Source organism: Oryzias latipes, chromosome 3, assembly GCF_002234675.1.
Source record: "Oryzias latipes chromosome 3, ASM223467v1".
Classification (NCBI taxonomy): Eukaryota; Metazoa; Chordata; class Actinopteri; order Beloniformes; family Adrianichthyidae; genus Oryzias; species Oryzias latipes.
Genome location: NC_019861.2, coordinates 30427633 through 30448183, shown reverse-complemented (window position 1 = coordinate 30448183; position 20551 = coordinate 30427633). Strand labels below are relative to the sequence as shown.

General features: G+C 39.0%; 1 protein-coding gene across 1 annotated transcript; it reads left to right on the top strand.

The window, feature by feature from the left end:
• Positions 1 to 556: 556 nt before the first annotated feature.
• On the top strand, positions 557 to 20483 carry papd5 (poly(A) RNA polymerase D5, non-canonical). The gene is made up of 12 exons (XM_004067495.4): positions 557 to 1481; positions 9907 to 10030; positions 11547 to 11593; positions 16105 to 16225; positions 16574 to 16681; positions 16867 to 16995; positions 17253 to 17466; positions 17552 to 17678; positions 17770 to 17873; positions 17946 to 18154; positions 18234 to 18380; positions 18466 to 20483. The coding sequence occupies exons 1-12, from the start codon at positions 928 to 930 to the stop codon at positions 18619 to 18621; spliced, it is 2040 nt and encodes a 679-aa protein (XP_004067543.1). The 5' UTR covers positions 557 to 927; the 3' UTR covers positions 18622 to 20483.
• Positions 20484 to 20551: the final 68 nt, after the last annotated feature.

Sequence of the window (20551 nt, the reverse complement as noted above, 5' to 3'; positions counted from 1 at the left end):
TAAAAAAAAGATAAACATCACTCATGTTTCATGAAATGAGATTTCCTGCCAAATTCATTTCAATAAAAGCCTTTTCATCATTCATTTTAATGCACTGAAATTAGTCAACCGATTTTGAAAGTAAACATGATGTTGGAAGGGGAGGAGCTTAATCGTTAGTAACCAATTGCTTGACTTGTGTGTCTTTATTTCTGTGTGAATATTTTTTCTTTTTCCCTCACTGCGGCAATTGGTTTAATATTACACAAGGCTGGAAAAGGTTTTGTGACTAAATTAACTTACCTGGTAGATAAGTGTTTAAAAATAACTTGCCAACTTTTTTTAACGTTTTAGTAAAACTTGCAAGTATTTTAAAAAAATGTGCTAAAATGTTTTTGTTTGAAATAGCAAAAAAGTTTAATACTGCCAATATGCAACAAACAGAATACCGCTACATAGTTTTCCTTTGTGAAAGCATACTATACTAGACATTGTTATGTAACATGAAGCTGTTGCCTGTTGCGTAACAACCGTGTCCCCGCCTTCCACCCCACCCCCTTCCAATGCTTCGCGCAGGCGCATTATCAGCGCCGCCATTGAGGGACCCATGATCAGGAGCAAAGGGTCGGAGGCTGTCTAACAAATATCTCCAGCTTTTAGTCGCGAGTTCGGCTACAGTTAGAATTTCTGTTACCTGACTTGTTTACTTTTGTTATTTTTCGTGGGCGTGCTTCCTTGACACGCGTCTACCTAGACGGCGAAGGACTGAGGACTTAAAAAAAACCATTTTCTAGAAATAACGGGGGGGTGGAGAATCCGAACCAGCAGCAGCTATAACGAGGCTATAGCGAGCTAGCTTACGTTAGCTAGCGACCTGGCTAACTGCACTCGAACTGAGCTTCGCTCGGCGGTGGGGTGGGGGGGCCGTTTGCCTTACATTATCGTTTGATGGATCCGAGAATTGCCTGGTTTCAGCCAGAACAACTTGGACCCGCTAACAACCTGTGGATGCAGATTTGGGAGACGACACAAGGGTTCGGGTACCTTTATGTAAATAACTGCTACACCGCTGGACCTCAGAACACTTCGAGTTTGAAAACGGCCGTGAACGGGTGGCTGGGAGCCGCACTATCTACTAGCAGAAACGGTAGTACGCTCGACTCAAGCACCGCTGCCGGGGAAGCCAAGACTCAGGTGATGTCTGTCTCTACGGGGGATGGAGACGTAACTGAACAGCGGGACTTTATACCTCTGGACTCCCAAAGCAACCGCAACAACAGGGGCGGTGTCGTCGGTGAAGGAGGGCATCAGCAGCAGGGCTGTGGGGTCACAGTGTTGTATAGGGGCCACGCGGACGGACATCCCAACAAAAGAAAAAGGGAAAATAAAGCTAGCACGTATGGATTTAATTCCAGCTTATTGAACAACTTCAACTCTGGAGGACATGAAGCTTACACTGGCACGCCATGGAAGACCAGGAACTACGCGGACACAGTTGTAGGGTAAGAGTTTGGGTCACATTGGCCCTATTTTGGTAATGATCATATGATCCCACAGCCTCGTAGTGTGATGCTGTGGGCGTTTACTACGTGCTATGCTCTTACATCTTTCCAGCCTTTTCAGACTGACAATCTTCCCCTCGAAAACTTAGTTTTTTAAATTGACAACAACTAGCACAGTATCTCTAGTTTTATTGATTTTTGAGTTTTAGCAGGTCACCAGCTACTTCTATTATCTCCCTGAAAACTGTTGTTTTTAAACTTCTTGAGTTGTAAATTTAGCAAGCAGTTTTTATTTCCCATATTTTACAATATATTCATTATCTCCACTATTGCCAATGAGTTAACAACAGAGAGCCATAGAAAAGAATGGATACAATGTTTTTGAGGGGAGGAAAAATCCATTTGGAATTACAAGATGCTCCAAAATAGACTATGACAGACTTGTTGGAATGTAAATCGAATTGTTCTCCTACTATTCCAAATTTTAACGTTGGCCATTTCTCTTTTTTTATTTTGCTCATTTGTGAGCAGGTCGATGCGTTGATTTCAAAAATACCGTTTAGCATTTAAAATGGTTTTAATTGAAATCAAGGCACAATTATATTCATCAAATGTTGTTTACACATTTAACTACATCAGAGAACAGTGAAAACTGGGACTGAGGACATCATCAAACCAACTTCCCGTTGCATGGTTAGTCTAATTATTTGGAAGCAGAGGTAAATAATGTGTAGTTGGATACATTTAAACTCGTTCCTTTTCTCCTTGTAAGAGATAATACCTAACGAGAAGCTGAAAATCCTTCAGGATGTGACTAAATCGCTGAAACATTTTAAACATCAGCAGTTACAGCTGCTGCTCTTTAAACTGACCATTTGCAGCCACATTTCAGGCCCACAAGTGCTGATTGTTTGCCTTTAAAAGGATGTTTAATACACTACCAGCTTTTTTTCAATGTAAACTGACCTTCATGACCTCAAAAGACATTGCCTTAGACACTGACCTTAAATGTGTTAACAGTGCAAGTCTTAATAATGTTGAATATTAATTTGAAAAGCAACAAATTAGTATATAGAAAAGTACACATTTAGCAGGATATTTTCAATGCAAGTCTAGTCTCATTTTTAAGTAATATGCCAAGTCATCTGGTAAGTGTCATAAAACGATACACAGATAATGTTTTTGTGGCCCTGAATCACAGAGATACTTGGTTGTGTCTGTAATTCTGTAAATCACTTACTGGGATTCATGACTTATAACAGACTATTTATGCTTTTTGGGGAAAATGGTCACTTCTACATTAGATGCGGCTTTCAGAAGCAACATTTGGTTAGGTTGCTGAGACAAAACTTGTAATGTTTACTAACTTTTAATCAACGGGGACTTTTAAGTCATAAATTGGAAGTGAGGTTTTATGGGTGGGGTTCCCTATGTTTCTCTGTGTTGCTTTCCCATTGCCTCCTTTTCTTTTTGACGTGTGTGGACACGCAGAACACTTGAATGTGAAGTTCAGTCTTAGGCTGATTCTCATTTATAGTAATATGGGAGCTCTGTATTTGCACAAGGACATTCCTTTGTGATAAGCTCTGCTAATACCAGAACATGAAGCCCAGAGCTGGGATCAGACTCATCGCCTTTTTTCTAAAAGCATTGTGGTAAATTACCAGAATGTCAAAAAAAGCAACAGATGTGTGGGCATTACATTACTTTTCTACAATATACACACGTAGTTCTAAATTTAGGGGATTAACCGGCTGTGTGTGGGAAGTTTGTCAAGTCAAAACCATTCTCACTACGGTATTTACCCATAGTTTCAGATTTCAATTTTACTACTTATACATTGCAAAAGCACAAAACCAAGTGATTGTGATATCTTTGTGTAAGCTATTTTAGGTGGCCACAACAGCGTAAATAAACCTTGCGCTTGAGAGTTAAAAAGTGCAATCTTATGGTTAAACCTTTTAGATTTTTAATATCTAAAGTAATAACAAATATAGCTGGCTGCAATTTGTATTCTATGTTTGTAATTTTTAAAATTCTCATGGATATGTTTTCTCTGCGCACACATGACAGTGGTTGTTGCTTGTGGTATCTGCAAAAATCATGCAGGGCGGTGAGATGTAGTTAAATCCATTTTTCCATGGGACAGTTTGTACTCTATATTTGGCAATGTGGGTTGGCTAGGGATGTGGAGAAAAGCAGCGCAGTTTATGATGGCAATGGATCAGTGTTTACATGCTCCACACAGCCCCATTTCCACTAAATAAAGCCAACCCTCTTGAGAGACAACTACTAGAGCCTTTTTCCTGTCCAGTGATACTGCGAGTTTAAAGGGACCGTTTTCTTCTAATTTTCTTTCACATCTTTTTGGGTCCTACTTACACTTAACATGGACACAAGCAGTTTGTGTAGCCTGGGAATGCTGTGACCCTTTTTCTGTCTGAGTGAACAGTTTTGTTTAGAATGCCTCATTATCTCCTGTCCCACTAATTTTATAACAAGGACATTGGCTAGTATGGAGTAAACTTTCAAATAATCCTTACAGAACTCTTTCAGAAACCATGTAAATCCTCATTCATTCATCATCATCTTCTTTTACCGTTTATTCCCTTTCGGGGTCACAGGGTTGCCGGAGCCCATCCCGGTAAATCCATGATTTGTAATTCTGTGCTGTCCACATAGGTCTTATAAAAAGCTAGACTAAGGCAGAATACGAATTCGTCCCCTACCCCTCCAATTGAAGGGGCATTTGGAAGGGTAGGGTTGTACGAAATATGTTTTTAAGGGCTAACGCTCGTGACGGAGGTATGCCAAGCCCCGCGCCGTGCGTAGAGAAGACGTGCTTTTTTTCACGTTGGTGTGCTCGGATGCACAGAAGTTTACATTTAAATAATTGCAAGTACTGACTTTTTGTTTTAGCATGACTTCTAAAGTTATAAAAAACAATGTTATGTATTTTCTGAGCGCTAGCAGCTCCACGTTAATGTAGCTTACCAGTGACTAGTGATGATGTCGGAGTGGGAGTCCGAATTGGAATCACCATTTTTCACCAACTCTCAGCATAACAAGCCATTTCTGAAATTCCAATTTAAGAGACCAATGATAAAATAAAATGCACCGGTATATGTCCATGCTAATGACTTGCTTTAGCTCAGTGGAGAGAAATCAGTTGTTTACAAATCAAACGCATGTTTACATGAAAACATGTGTTTACCATACCCTGCGACAGACTGACGACCTGTCCAGGGTGTCCCCTGCCTTCGCCCATAAGTGGCCGGGGTAGGCTCTGGCAGCCCCGTGACCCCGAAAGGGACAAACGGAAGAAAATGAATGAATGAATGTGTTTACTATCTAAACAAGCATGACCAACCCATCAATTTTGGGATGATAATTTTGCTCAGCATTCCTCCTTTTTATTTACTAAGCAAAAAATTTTTTATTATGAAAGCCTTAATAAACGGTATCATTAAAAAACATCAACAATATCAAATTGGTATTAAAATCTAGTTATCATTTTCTTAGGAGTTGTCATGGCCTAAGATCAGCTAGGTCTACAGCTATGTCTAGCTCTTTTAATTTGTAAACACATTTTTGGTCAATATCTTTAAAAGCAAGACTTGACCTCAGTTGTCCAAAAGCCTCTTTCTCTCAAAGGTGACAATTTGCTGAGGTCTTGAAGTCCTGTCCCGATATTCTTCGGTTAACACACCACAGGATCACAGATCTCCACTTCTCTGAGCTTCAACTGTGCTTTAGGGCTGGAGAAAGTATTCTGTTTGTATTTCTGTCAGTTTCCAACTAGTTTAAATGAAGCCGTGTTTTAACGGCTTTTGCACAACATCTGTAATTTGACTTGCATTTATATTGTAAGTGTAAAAGAAAAGCATCTAACTGACTGACTGAACTGAAACTGATTTCAAGTTTTATCTTAAAGTATCACATTTGTTGTTAAAGCTAGTTTACAGTTTCATCTGGGCTTAACTCGGCTAATAAATAAATGTGAAAAAAGCGTCGCAATGGCAGCTGCTGGTGGTAATAAAACTGTCCTTTTAATTCCTTTGGGACACAGCTCAATAAATCTCACACTTAACTCGTTCCCCTTGTCAGTCATTTCCGATTTGAACAGATAACCTTATTTGGAAATTCTGTCTATGAAATGCATATTGTATTTTGAAGAACTAAAACACCCTCCAATAACAGACATGCAGAACTTCCATTATTAGAGCTAAGGTTAATTCCACTTACAGTGACTGACGTCTGTGTTACTCTAGGTTTTTTTTTTTTTTACATTTACTGACTTCAGCAAGTACTGAAAAGATGATGAAAGTAGGGCTTGCTAGTCACACAGTCAAAACTTTCCAAATGACATAGTTCCTCATAAGTCTGCCTTCAGACTGTTGAAGTAATCTTTACATTTTGTCATTTTCATCAGCCTGAGACCTACTGATGTTTGCACTAAAGAACATGTCATTTCTTTCATGGCAGTTTGTGTGCGTCTTTGTAGTGTAGTTGATACTCACTAAAATTGTGCCAAGGCAAGAAGAAGCATTAACTAGAGAGAGACTGTCATTTGTAGATGGGGAAGCTTCCACTGAGAGTTTGTCAAATTCTTAGTAGGGTTAAAAAGTTAAACAGAATAAAACATTGAGCATTTTTTATTTGTTTAAAAATACAATGATTTTCAACTCTTACAGAAAAATGGCAAAAAGACATTTTGAACCCATCCTTAAAGTTGTATTACTAGAATTAATTCATTCAGGTGTAACCTACTGTGCATTTATTATTGTATCTTTAATCACCTAAAAAATATGTTTGTTCTGAAAAACAAGAGATTGTATTTTTGATGCAGAATTTCTGACATACCTTTTTATATTCTTTAAATGCAATAATGGAATAAATGGACTAATTCCATTTTATTGTTTTGTAATTTGTGTAGCTCCTGTGCATCACAGTTTGCACTTTGCAGCTGTTATTTTCTACTCAAACCCATTCGGAAAATATTTTTCCTCAACAATGTTATATCCAAATCATATTTTTCCGTGTTTTCTTAATTTGGGAATTGAGACATTGATCACAAATTGTTGGGAAAGACATTGTCAAAAAGAGTGACCTGTTTTGTAAGACAACGATGAAGGCTGGCAGCCTTCATGCACATGATTTTCAGAAATGAAACACTTAAGACTTTAGGAGCAAAAGGTGTTTTTCTTAGTGGTGTAAAGCCCATTTCAAAGCCAAGTGACCATTTTTAAGTTGGACAATTCACTTGCATAATTCATGTGTGACCAATTTTATCACTATTTTGTGTGCATTTCAGAGCAACAAGAGCTGTTTGGTCATATTGGCCAACAATTGGGGCCCCATTTTGCCAATGAAACATTAATGAACTTGTCATCTGTGAAATGTTGACACCTCTACTTTTTTTGTTGTTGTCTTAAATTTCAAAAAGCTAGGCGTGATGTGGCTTGTTTGTCTCCTGGTAACCATGTCAGCTGGCAAAGCTCTTGGTGGGAGGTTTGACATGTTGATCATGTTCTTTATGCTACATTGCAATTCATTTTAGTATGTAGCCATTTTCACGATCCATAAAAGTTACTACTCAAAGAAAGAAATTAATACATTTTGTCAAAGGGCTGCTATGATTTAGTTGTGAGTTCTAAACATGTCCATTTTCATAAAAGTGGTGTCAGCTTTGATGAGACTTTTACCTGCTGCCAAACTTGACATTTGCAACAAGTCATTTTAGCACCACACCCTTTCCCCCAGTAATGTTAAGCTTTTCCTGCTGTGTGCACCATTAACTGATTTATCAAGATTTATAGGTTTTCACATTAGTTTAAACAGTTTGGATTTTACTTTTGTTTTGTGAATCTTTTGATTATTTCTATAACAAAGGTCAAATTCATTGCCACCATGTAATCTAATACACAAATTTGATATAAAAAGTATGTTTTAGGACCTAGTTCTGTTTTGTCGCTATTTCATATTTGAATCATAAAGTAGAGAATGCTTAATAAAAAGGCTTTCCTTAAGATATATTGAATCACTTGGTAGATAGTGTTATGACAGATGGCAAGACTGTATTATCTACTGAGGGAAATTAACATAAACTATCAATGTGAGGAGTTGTACCTCTTGGTAACTGACTGGCATACGACTCTTGCCTTTGGGAGTACACATCTTCAAGTTATTACATCATTTAGCTTTGATGTTGTGGGGTTGCCTGATAAACATTGCCAAAGGTCCGTGTACTTTCAAGACACGCTGCAAATCCGAGATGTAATGTGATCCATAATGGTGGTGAATGAGTTTGCGTTCGTAGCCTGTTTGCTGTGAAATGAAACCTACTGTGTTGGGAGCTCCCTCTTCCTCTAGCCAACAGAAAATCACATTCCTCACTGTGGCAGCTTGTAAAATGCATGCCTTCAACCTCACACCATTTTCTCACACAATCCATTTGTGTAAGCGGGCCATAATATCAGGACTCTAATTTCACAAGCCTGTACGCATGGCGTGTGATTTTAACAACTAGATGTAAATTTGGGTCTTTTACTGCGGCAAATTGTTGCCCAGCTCTACAGGGATAATATCCTACAATGGAGTTCAACAAATGTATTGCATACGAATACATTTCCTACCCCCTTTTAAACACATTGCCTTTTTTTATAGATAGAATTGCTCCTTTTGTTTTTTGTTTTTTTACAATAAATGAAGATCTCCCTAGAGACTTGCATACCTGCAGTTGGGTTTTACTGAAAGTCTTCTGAAACACATGAAGTCTTCTGGAATAATAGGTGACTGTGTTGGGCAGCTGGGTCAGTATGGGAGAGAAGAGCAGGAGGTGTGGCCAGGGTGTCACTGTAGAGTTTCTTTTCTTCAGAAACATAACTTGTGTGCTGTTTGAGGGCTTTGGAAAAAGAAGGCACATTATTTAAAATCAGATCTGTTGTACAGGAAACTAGGCAAACAATTATTTTCTTTATCAGAATCCACATTTTTGTAACAAATGCATTTTTGGAAACAAGTTGTTATTTCAGGGTATTTGTCTGTGTAGTATTTTTAAGGTATGATATACAGGTTGGGTCATTCATGAATTAAAGGTCACTGGATGAGTTTCTCTTCACACTGTTCTTTTTCCTATAACTTTTGGCAAGGGTGTGTCCTGCAACCTTTGGCTGGCATCTGAACTTTTCCACTATGTAAATGCTGTTTAACTTGACTAGTGCTGGCTTCTTCTGTATGTTCTGTATGTATGCATGTAGTTATGTACTACTGACATGACGTTTTTTATGTTTTACATGTCTTGTCATTGTTTGTAGTCAAAGTTTGGTCTAAAATTAGCAAACCTACAACTTCTTGATTATGTTGCGGCAACAATGTAGTCAAAATGTCTATACAACACACGATTGAAATTGCACTAATTTTGAGAATTATCTATCAGTTAAGGAAATGTAGTCCAAAACAAATGAATCACATTTCTCTTTGAAGTATCAGTCACCCAAACCACCACAGGGCCAAGGCCCTATGTTAGATTAATATGTCACTTTATTTTTATTTTAATCTCAGAGGAGTCATTTTTGTTTCTTGTGCAGTTTTCCCCTCACAAACTTGCGCAGTAGTTGGGTTGGTTAAAATGTCAGCTAGCGTGGGCAAAGCGACCTGTACCAAGGACAGATGTGGCACTCATGTTTAGAAAGCTCTCCCTCTGTCAGTGTATTGTATTAGGATTATCTGCATCATGGAAGAGGTTCCTATGTTTTTTTGGTGACTTTTTAAATTTTTCCTTTAAGTAAATATTTCAAGAATCTGTCAATTTTAATGATGTCTGAGTGTTTTTCTGGACAATCTGCTTATTTCCTGAAAATTCCTTAATCATTAACACTAAACTAACCTGTCTGCCTGTCAGTTGAGCTCCTGTTTACCGCTTTTTATGAACAGCTTGTAAAAATCTGAAAAGGTCTCATCAAGAGCATTTGTACACACAAAATAAATGCATACAATCAGCAGCTAAAATGGTAAATTAGTAATGTATTTCACTGATCTAATGTCATCCAATCATACTATTTTTGAGTCATTGTAACTTAACTTGGTGGTCTATACCAAATTTGCATTTGATGCTTTAAAACAGCTTTTAGGCAAAAGAAAAGAAAATAACTCAAAAATACAAACACCAGGAATACCATACCAGCTCCTCTGAAAGTCAACAGATTTCCATTGTCAGTTAAATTATATCTGATCACTCTGTCATGATTTCATGACTCATGCGTTACATAGACTATGTGGATCTCTTTAGTCTATTTCCCCTTCTTTCCTGCCAAAACCGACTGAAAAAAATAGTGTTTGCTTTGTGTCAGAACCCGTGCTTGATGTTATATTTGTATGTACACATGCTTTCTGTGTCACTGCACTTTCTTTCTTTGCTTCACAGGTTACATGAGGAGATCAAGGATTTCTATGACTACATTTCTCCACGGCCGGAGGAAGAGAAGATGAGATTGGAGGTGGTAGACCGAATCAAAGGAGTAATCCACGATCTGTGGCCCAGCGCCGAGGTACACAGGTCCACACGCATGCCTCTGGTCATCGTCCCAAGCGTGACCTGCTAGCCTCGAATGAATTTATAGAGCAGTGGCATTTCTTTGTAAATGATTACCATCAATTACATTGAGGAGGCTGTATACAGTGATAGTGTATAGAGGAGTCAGTCTGAATCATACAAGGTCAATGGCAGCCAACGTTATCTCTCTGCTGCCACTGCACTCTGGTCATTTTATCAGCACCACTTCAGACTACTTTGATCTGTCTGATGTAGAAACTTGTTTTTCTATAAGCCAAAAATAACTTCTTTTTAGAAAAAAACTACAGGCATATAGTTCTTGACATCTTTGGGCTTTTTTTGTCACATCAGTGGAAGCAGGACTGTAAAAATGAGCTCAATCACACAACTTCATGGCAGTTTGACAAGTCAACCGTTTATTTAAAATGAGCCTATGAATGCATATGTATTTGCAAACAATAATTTAATAAATAACAATATGTCCGTCAACACAATTCCAGAAGTTTCCCATGATGAGACCAACACCTCAGTCACCCGCATCGGTTGCAACATCGTCAGAACTCAGTTCATTCACAAAGCTCTGCAATTAGCTTAGCTCTGGACTTGGCTTCAACCAAGAGTTAATACTACTGTGATGCCGGATGTGGGGAAGAGGTTTTAGACGGTAAAGTAAGGGTTTAGGCTTAAGTCTATTTGTGTGCCGTTGTGTAGGAGGTAAAAAGGGACGGTAATGGATAATTTTAGCCTTGTCTGTTGCATGCAGGTTAGGAGATCAATGGATAAAGAAGAGGTTTGTTGTAAACAAGCTGCCAGTTTTAATTATTGTATCAGTGTACCATGAAGCAAATATTATATGACAGAACCAGCTTTGAAATAGCTTTTTCCTCCAAATATAAGCAATCGTTGCATGAATGTTGTAGTGACAACTTTTCTTCTAACAATAAAAGGGTCAAAGTTTTACATTGAATTGTCTTGTTTTTTTCATATATAAGTATTCAATTATTCATTCAGTAATTTGCTGGTAGTAGTTTTGTCTTTGAGTGGGAACCGTTCGACACTTGATCTTTTCATGGTTACCTTCATCTCTGTGGCAGGTCATTGCTTATTTAGTTCAATGAAAAAGTTTATTTATGATTTTGTTTCTTTTATTTCTTTGTTACTAAATTGTTTTTACTCTTTCATTTTTTTTAATTAAATGTTTTTGTTGTATTTAATTGTGATACAACAGTTAAAATCAACACAGTTAATAGTTTTAAGTATGTTATTACTTTATTTGGTATTGATGTTTTTCTGGGAAGCATTTCTATAAAAGGCAAATGTTACTTTGCTTTTTAAATTTACTTTTGTTGCTTAGCATTTCTTCATTTTTATAATTTGGTTAGGTTAAGGTGTATTTAAAGTTTGAAGGAGATTAAAAAATTACAAAATGAATAAAGTAAAGAATTTTTTTCCCCCTTAAATGAAAATTAAATACTGTTGGTTTATCAACTGTGATTTTTTTCTTTCTTTAGGTTCAGGTGTTTGGGAGTTTCAGCACTGGTCTTTATCTGCCAACAAGGTAAGCGTTGTTGGTTTCTGAATGAATCCATACATTTGAAACTAACTATATTTTTGCTTACCTTTTAATATTAACAAGAGTGGTTGCATGCCGTCTTCTTTATGAGTCTAAAACACGCAAAGTAATGCAGACTGAAGGAAAAAAAGTTTCTTTTATTTTCTTTACTGAAGGGATGCAACTATATGCTTTCCTCCTGGTTCGGTTCAAACCTCAGAGCTTGAGTCACCGTTTTGTTTTGGATATATGATTTGTGTATTACAAAATAACTTTTTTTAATTTGATATCAATGAAAAAAAAGTTCAGTTAGTTTTTATTCAGCCTGTCATAATGTAGAAGACAATAATAAATGCGTATGCAGAAGAGAAATATTTTTTCTCTTTCATGGCATCTGTAGTTTACTGTTAGTCATGCAGTAAAACAGAGGAAATTTAACACGTTTTAGCTTCTTTTCCTGGATGTTGTAGTCAATGAATATTGTAGTTGAGTCACATTCTTGGTAAATTTGGTCAGCTATAGTGAGATTAGGGCCCAAATCCACTTAAAAAGTCAAGCTGAGGTAAAACTGTAGCTTGACCAATGGCACACTGGGAGCAGTTTTGTTAAATGTAGAAAGCACTGGATAGGACTCCTTCTACACCAGGGGTCTCAAACTTGCGGCCCGCTGATTGTTTGCAGCCCCCAAGACGATATTTTGTGGCCCCCGCCTTAATATGAAAGTTTAATGTTAACGCGTCCCGCCCGTCTGTATGAATGACACTTTTTCAGTGTTGTGACGAACTAACCAATCACAGTGGGGTATATGACTCTTGGGGGCGTGACATTGACCGGGCTTGAAAGCAGGGTAACATTTAAGGCAGGACACCTGACAGCCCCCTCCCCGGACCACATTAAGGAGTTCCTTACTTTCCTTTTTAGAACGTATTTATTCGCTCGGGAGATGAAGTCGAATCTGCAGCGAGACTGAAGGAGAACAGGAAGTTGGCGTTGTCCTTAACGTTCAATTTTGTTTTAATATGCCTCTCCCCCTCAGTATGATCTGATTATTATGTCTTTTATATTAATCTCACTGTTTTGTAATGTATGTAGCCTTTTTTTTTAAATCAATAGGTATTTAAAATGATTTTAATTGATCACTCAACTAGAAAAACCGTCAGGACACGTTTCCCATAATGCACCATTTTGTAGTCATTTGGCGGCTTGTGGTCAGCACGGTACAAAATTTCCAGTTGCGTTCGCTTAAGTTGGGCCTTGCTCCCGCCCCTTTCTGGTGATATTTTTGTGATGACTGACAGGTGACGTTGGGGCAAAAACATGTTGCACACCAGGTGATCTGTGCAGCGTTTCGTCCACCTGGGTGATCTCAAACACGCTGATTGTGCATCTTGGCTGCACATATTTGGTGACGCCAACATAAATTTCCATCCGCTTTTGAGCTTTTCTCTGATCTCAGGTATTGGTAATGATTGTTCTGATCTCCAGTAAACAGCACCCGTTCTTTTAGGAACCACGGTTTGAATTCAGTATAAAACTATAGGAATGTTTGACCGGCTGCTCTACAATAACTTGTGACTAGGGTTTAAATGCGCTAAAAGTCATAAGAAAGAAAATCTAAAAATGGTCACTGAATTTTGTTTTACCTTTACTGATTTGTGGTTTAAAGAGTAAACTTTAAAATAAAAAAATTCAACATAGACTCAAAATTGGGAGCACATACTCTCTGACTTCTCCACCTTAAATTTCAATAAGCCAAAGTACAGTCCAGATTTACTGACGATCATCTTGGATCACACTGAGGGTCTCAGCTGTTTGGGAGGAAGTGCTGCCAAGTGTCCGGCAGTGAGAAGTAGACAGAGGAGCCGTGTACAGAAGAACCCATTGATGGACGTTACAGAACTGTAAAAAGTCTTCTTATGGGTTTAATAGTTATAATTCAACAGTGTTAACTGAAGTGTGTTAAAAAGGACATTCTAAATAAACAGAAATGTTTTATTGATTTATTTACTTATTGATTTTTTATTCACGTATTTCATTTGAATGAGAGTTTTAAAAGGACATTTTGTACAGAAAACAGTTAATAATAGAGTATAGTTAATAGTATAGTATATGTTCCATAAAAATTTGTCTCTTACACTCACAAGTTGCGTGTGTGTGAAGTTGCGGCCCTCCCATAGCTAGACCCTGCCTTCTGTGGCCCCCAGGTAAATTGAGTTTGAGACCCCTGTAGTACACAAGAAGTGTGCATGTGGCAGCAAAGACACTGCCGTGTTCAATGGCTTCTGCTACACCTTGCAAATGCGTTCAGTACCCCTAAACAGGGAAACATGTTCGTCTCCGCCTCATTTGACGGAATTGTAAACACAAGGATACTGCAGCCACAGTGGTGCATTCACTGCAACACTGCAACCCCCCCGAAGAAAAAAACACTGAGTAAAGCTGCATCTAGGGTTGTGCCGATGGACGATATCATCGTCCATCGTGATGGGTGACTGACATCCCGATGGAGAGACCACCATCGTGATGCCACGCCCCCGCCACGTTGCGCGTCGACACCATAAGCCGCGGTTACATGTACAAAATATCTTGATGGGATCAATGGTCAGATTAGAATCCAACCGTGTACATGGGCCCAGAAAAATGTTTTCAGAATATAAAAACGTTCACTAAGGTCACACTTTCCGTCGGAATAAATCATTCGCACATGCGCAGTAGGGTTTGAAAACCGGAAGGATATAAATTCCGCCGAGCGGCTTTTTTTTTTCAAACTTTATTGAATGTAACAATTCAATACAAAACAATGTTAACAGCGCCGAGCGGCTATATACATTGACATGTCAGCTCGGTAAAATACGAGATGATCTTCTAAACGTGCTTTTAATAATGTTACGGTTATTATGAAACACCTGTTCGCTCATCATTTGAATTTTAATCCGTGTGGTCAGTGCTTTTTCTGAACGAAGCCAGGATTAGCCGTATGCTAACACGGGCTAACAACATTAGCTTTGGGTGGTGCTGCTCGCTGGCTGCACGTAAACATGTAAGAATAACATCAGCCTTTATTTAGTCGGGACACGACTGGAAACACAAATCCGCGTGATTGTTTGAATGTTTTCTAAGGACTGAGCGACATTTCTGCTTTGATGCTCAAACCGCTGTGTGTGCTGACGATCCGAGCTGTGCTCAGACAAACACTTTTAGACCCGGTTCTGAGTTCGGTTGCTTGTACCCCTAGAGCTGCGGGACGGATCGCAGTCTTAAATCTCCCACACATAGCGCTCATGTAACAAAGCACCACCCCCCCCCCCCTTCCCCTCAAACACAAAGCTGTAAGTCCGCGCTCCGCCGGTCCACTTCACTAGCGAAGTGCGGGAGCGGACTACTTCTTTTCTATTTTGTTTGTTACTTTTTTTGTTAAAGTCACTTCCCTCAGTTTATACGGGATCATCGCGGATTAGTCATTAGTTGGAAAATAAAACTAAAAAAACGAATAGCAGTTATATAAGAACGAAAAATGTAAAAATACCCCCCCCCCCCCCCCCCCCGACGATGTCATCGTCCATCCCGATGGTTGACAGCAAACATCGTCAACGGCCAATTTAAGGGACATCGCCCAACCCTAGCTGCATCTAAAAAAAAAAAAACCTTCACTCCCAGGCTTCCAGGTTTAAATGTTAACATGAAGTTTGCCCTTAATGTTAAATGCATCAATAAAAAATGGGCTTTACACCTGAAGACTAATATAACTTGATCCCACCCGTACTACAAGCAGTTTAGGCCCTTTCAGAAGGTAGTGTGTCGGCACGGAAGGGAAAGGGCAATCTAACCTGTTATCATTCGCAGTACCGTGAATGTTTTGTTTTACTGTGCTCTCACTGAGTGGATGTTAGTCTGATTTCAATTGAGGAGGATGTTGATGAGGAGTCTTCAGGACTCTTGACATCATTCTGGCCCACTATTTAGACCTGTTTGCAGTTGACTGCATGGTGTGCTGTTCTTACTATAGAAATGTGTTTATTAATCTCTTCAAGGTTACCAAGTCCACAAGATCTTTACTGTGCAATCTAACCATCGGTTCTGCCTTTTTAGAATTCCATTTAGTGAACACACTGGAGATATTGTTGATTAATTTGATGCTTTCGGCCCTTCCTGTTTATTAGAAGCTACTCATTTCCCATAACAGAACAGTCTGCAGTTATCCGAAGGCTTGTAATAAATAAAGGTCCCAAGTTACAGAGATATATTTATGTTAAAGGTATTACATGGAAGAAGCACTTTTTAAAATTTATCCTTCTTCCCAAATATTATTCACTAAAGTTGGATTGGTGAACAATTATTTATTAAGCTTACATTATGAAAGTATTCCACAGTTATTTCAGATGCAAAATGTTTTCTAGATTTTATCCTGAGATTTCTTTTAAATGTAAGATAAATGACCATACCATAGGTTCGCTGTGTGAAATGTTTGTTATTCAAACAAAAAAAAACCATAATTTTTCTTTTTCTTTACTCACCAGTGACATTGACCTGGTAGTTTTCGGTAAGTGGGAGACTCTCCCGCTTTGGACGTTGGAAGAGGCTCTTCGGAAGAGAAATGTTGCGGATAAGAGCGCGATTAAGGTCTTGGATAAAGCAACGGTAAAACTGAACTCACCCAAAGACTCATATTTGTATTGATTGATTCTTAATGCATGTTTTTATTTTTAAGTATATTTTTATTAAGTTTTTAAGTGGCAGAAAGTAAATAAAGTTTGAATTTTAAAACCGGTAGTTTAATTGATTTTAGTGCTGGGATTTTCTTTTAAATATAATTTTTACCACTCATTTCATCAAATTAATGCTCTTTTATGTGAAGCAGTAATTTAGACTTTAAAATTGTAATGTAAATGAAATGCCTGTTCAAGATTTTGTTTATATTTTATGAAGTTTATTTTAATTGAGCACTTGTCAGAGTCTGTGTCAGGACTAATTCTGCTTTTTTTTTAGGTTCCCATCATTAAACTGACTGACTCTGTCACTGAAGTCAAAGTGGACATCAGCTTCAACGTGGAAAGTGGCGTCAAAGCTGCTCGGCTCATCAAGGAATTCAAAGAGGTGACCTAAAGTTTACAGAAAGAGAGCAAGAAATCTTAATGCATGACAAAAATGATTTATTAGTTTTGAAAAAAATGTAAGGCATTTAATTAAAATTAGGAATATAGACTACCATGTTTTTATTTTTGAAGTGTGTCCCTTAAACCTTTAGCTGATCCAGAGTCTTTAATCTCCCTTCATTGCAGAAGTACCCCGTGTTGCCTTACCTGGTTCTGGTGCTGAAGCAGTTTCTTCTACAAAGAGACCTTAATGAGGTTTTTACCGGGGGCATCGGCTCCTACAGTCTCTTTCTCATGGCTGTCAGCTTCCTGCAGGTTAGTTCAGCAAGCAACGCTTCGGAAGCGATGACGGTTTCCTCAGCATCAGTGTTTCATCACCAGAATGAAAATGTGTCCTGAAGCTGCTTAAAAACAAGATTTTCTGTGTTTTAAAGATTTGGTTTTTTTTCCAACCTAAAAAAAACGGCAACACCGAAAATGTCAGAATATGGCTGCAAAATATGACCCAGGGTCTTGCAGAAACACTGATTACTGTCCTGACATTAAGTCTAAATCCGTTTCTTTGTTTGTAGCTTCACTTCAGGGAGGACGTGTGCAGCCCCAACATCAACATCGGTGTGCTGCTGATTGAATTCTTCGAACTGTACGGTCGCCACTTCAACTACCTGAAAACGGGCATCCGGATAAAAGACGGCGGTTCTTATGTGGCCAAAGATGAGGTCCAGAAGAACATGATGGATGGATACAGGCCGTCTATGCTCTACATTGAGGACCCTCTGCAGCCAGGTGATACTGTTAACAACAAACACACGTTTGAAATAGGAATCTGGGTATTAAAGCAGCGTGTTTGTTGTTTCTTTGTGCCACATAGACAATGATGTCGGCAGGAGCTCCTACGGTGCCATGCAGGTGAAGCAGGCCTTTGAATACGCCTTTGTGGTGCTCCACCATGCTGTATCACAGATTGCCAAGTGCTATCCCAATAACGAAAGTGAGAGGTAAGGAGAGCGATGTTATTGTGGTCTTTGTAGAGACTAGCTGTTAGTTGACTCAAACTAAGACGTGTTTAACTCGATTCCTTCATTGTAGCATACTTGGCCGGATAATCCGGGTGACCAAGGAAGTGGACGAGTACAGGGAATGGATCCGAAATAACTGGGGCAACTCATCGCAGATTGATCTGCCTCTTAATAGTAGGTTTATACTTTTTTGAAACTTTATTTACTTTTTGTCACAGTAAAGACATCAGCTGCTTCTCTTTGTAGAAAACGATGTGAAGCTGTTGGATCCCCAGCAGCTGGATGAGCGCAACAACAACGTTCCAGACGACGAGGTGGTTGTTGTTCTGCCACTAGCTCCTCGCAGCAAAACGTTCTCCAACACGTCGTCTCCACCCCCCTCCCTGCGTTCGTCTCACTCCTCCTCCCCTCTGTCCCCGCCATCCACGTCCCCAACGTCTACCTCCAGCGATGCGGTGAGTTACCTGAGCTGCACACGGAACTCCAGGTGTGTTAAAGGGGGATTTCGTTAATAGGAAAAACGGTTTTCTCCAGGACTCTGACGGCACACCGTGTAAGACGGCCAAGCAGCAGCCCGGTCGAGGCCCTGGCACTCTCAGAGAAAAGCCGGCTGTGGCCACTAATCACCGCACACAGAATCAATCTACCATCACTCCAACCACAGGCAACAAAGGAGGAAAGGTGTGCTCAGCGTAAACCCAGTTTAATAACCATACGTGCTGGTGGTTTGATCATATATATTAAATATTATGTTTCAAATTTCCAGGCCCGGATGTCTCGTGCCCACCACAATAATGGTCACCAAGGGCAGCAGAACTCAACCAAAACCACAAATAATCCTAAAAACAAGCTGGTTCACCAGGGCAATAGCAAGAAGAGGAAAAATGTACGGGACTCCACACAAGAGGATCTCTACAGATAGGGGTTACTTTGTTCTGCAACTCCTCCAACCCCTCGATACCTTCTTCTCATAAAGGTTTTACTTCTCCCTCTGGATGTTATTGGTGGTTTCAGAACACCTGAGGACTCCGGTGACCCTTTTCAGGGTGACAAATATTGCTTTCTTACTGAGGAAAAACAAAAAAAAACCTTATTGGCAGTGGGAACCATATTTTTGGACCTAAACTGTAACTAAGAGTGAATACTCCATTGCTTCCCATCGGCTTCATTTATGGAGCCCTTTTAATTCCCGCAGCCAGGCTCCTGCACCCCCTGCTGTTCAGGACGAGGCCAGGACCAAGCACCTGGAACTGACTCTGCTCCGGAGCAAAAACCTGGAACTGCAAACCAGATCACCAATTTGATTTTCCCGCCCTCACAAAAAAAAAGAAAAAAAATGAGGAAAAAGACAAAAAAAAATATTTTAATGTACAAAAAAGGAAAAATGTCAAACACTTATACAATTTTTTTATGATGCTACTTACAAATGCAATCAGTGAGAGTGGGAATTAAGTTATGCATGATATTTTTCTTCTGTTGAATTTCTCTGTGAATCCGTTTTGTCGAGTTCTACAAAAACATTTGTACAATGCTTAAAGAAAATTGTTGCACATATGAGGAGACAAGAAAAAAAAACGATTTCATAGGACCTTTTTACGACCTCACTGGATAAAAGTCACTTAAACACACGCGACGCGTCTTATGACGGCTGCTGTTTGGACCAATCAGCAGCTGGTTCGGGTCCCCATTGCCAACAGAAATCATCAGCATTTATTTTTACTTCAGGTTCATCTGAGCGTGTTGACAGCTAGCTTTGAGTGAGGCAGAGCTCACACCACCCACCCATAGATAACAGAAATGAGCTTTGTACTCTTTAAGTAGCACAACCACATCAGTATAGAAGCTTGAAGGTCGAAACCTATTGGTGGTGGTAATGATTTTATTAAAAATCCTAAACTTGAAATGTGTTAGCAATTGGTCTGTGGGAGATAATCTGTTTATTTAGGAATTTACCAACTGCAGAATCATTTGTATTTGTTAAATGTATTTATTTTTTTATTAATTACATGGACATAGTACGGATAAATGTATTATTAATATTGTATCTCATATCTGAGTCCTATATTTTAAGATGGGATCATTTGGAGCTGAGGTTGGATAGAAAAAGATATATTCAGGAACAGGTAAAAATGATCTTTTTATTCGTTCTACTAGTTGAGTGACCAAGTTACCTTTGAAAATTGAAGAGACCATTTTATAAGCACGTGGAATCCTTTTTGCTTTACTATTAGGCAGGTCTACTTACTCAAAAAGGGATTTTTGTTCTTTTCTTGGTAGCTTTGTTGTACCTATCTTGGGTAAAAAAAACGGTCACAACAAACATCTCAAGTGTTGCAGTACAACAACTGGCCTGTAGATGGAGCCCTTGTTCCATGTTTATACGGCACGTGGCTGGTTAAGATCAGTGATTGACTGTTATTACGCTCATTTTTCCACTTAGTTGGCTTTTTTGCACACAGAAAACCTGTTAAGATTAATAAATATCAGAGGGAGCAGCACACCAAAGCACAGTTGAAATTACTCAAAAGTTACCCGCAGTTATTCAACTAGCCAGCAAAAGCAGGAAAAAAAACCCACATTTAGAGGCTGTTAAATGAGAAAATATAAGTTGGTTAAAATACCCACTCCACATTCACCAGTGTGACTGTTATGCTTGACGGATAAAATGGTAAAATGAACCCTGGCCACTTGTTTTAACCACAAAATAAGGCTTTGAACCCAGACTGTACTGATTGGAATTCCTCTGCAGCTATTCAAATTCATGCAATAAAACATTACCATCTCTCTGCGCGTCTGGACCTGTCTGCTTCTGCTCTGCCTTTGTGCTCCGACTTGTTTCGCTTCGTTGGAAG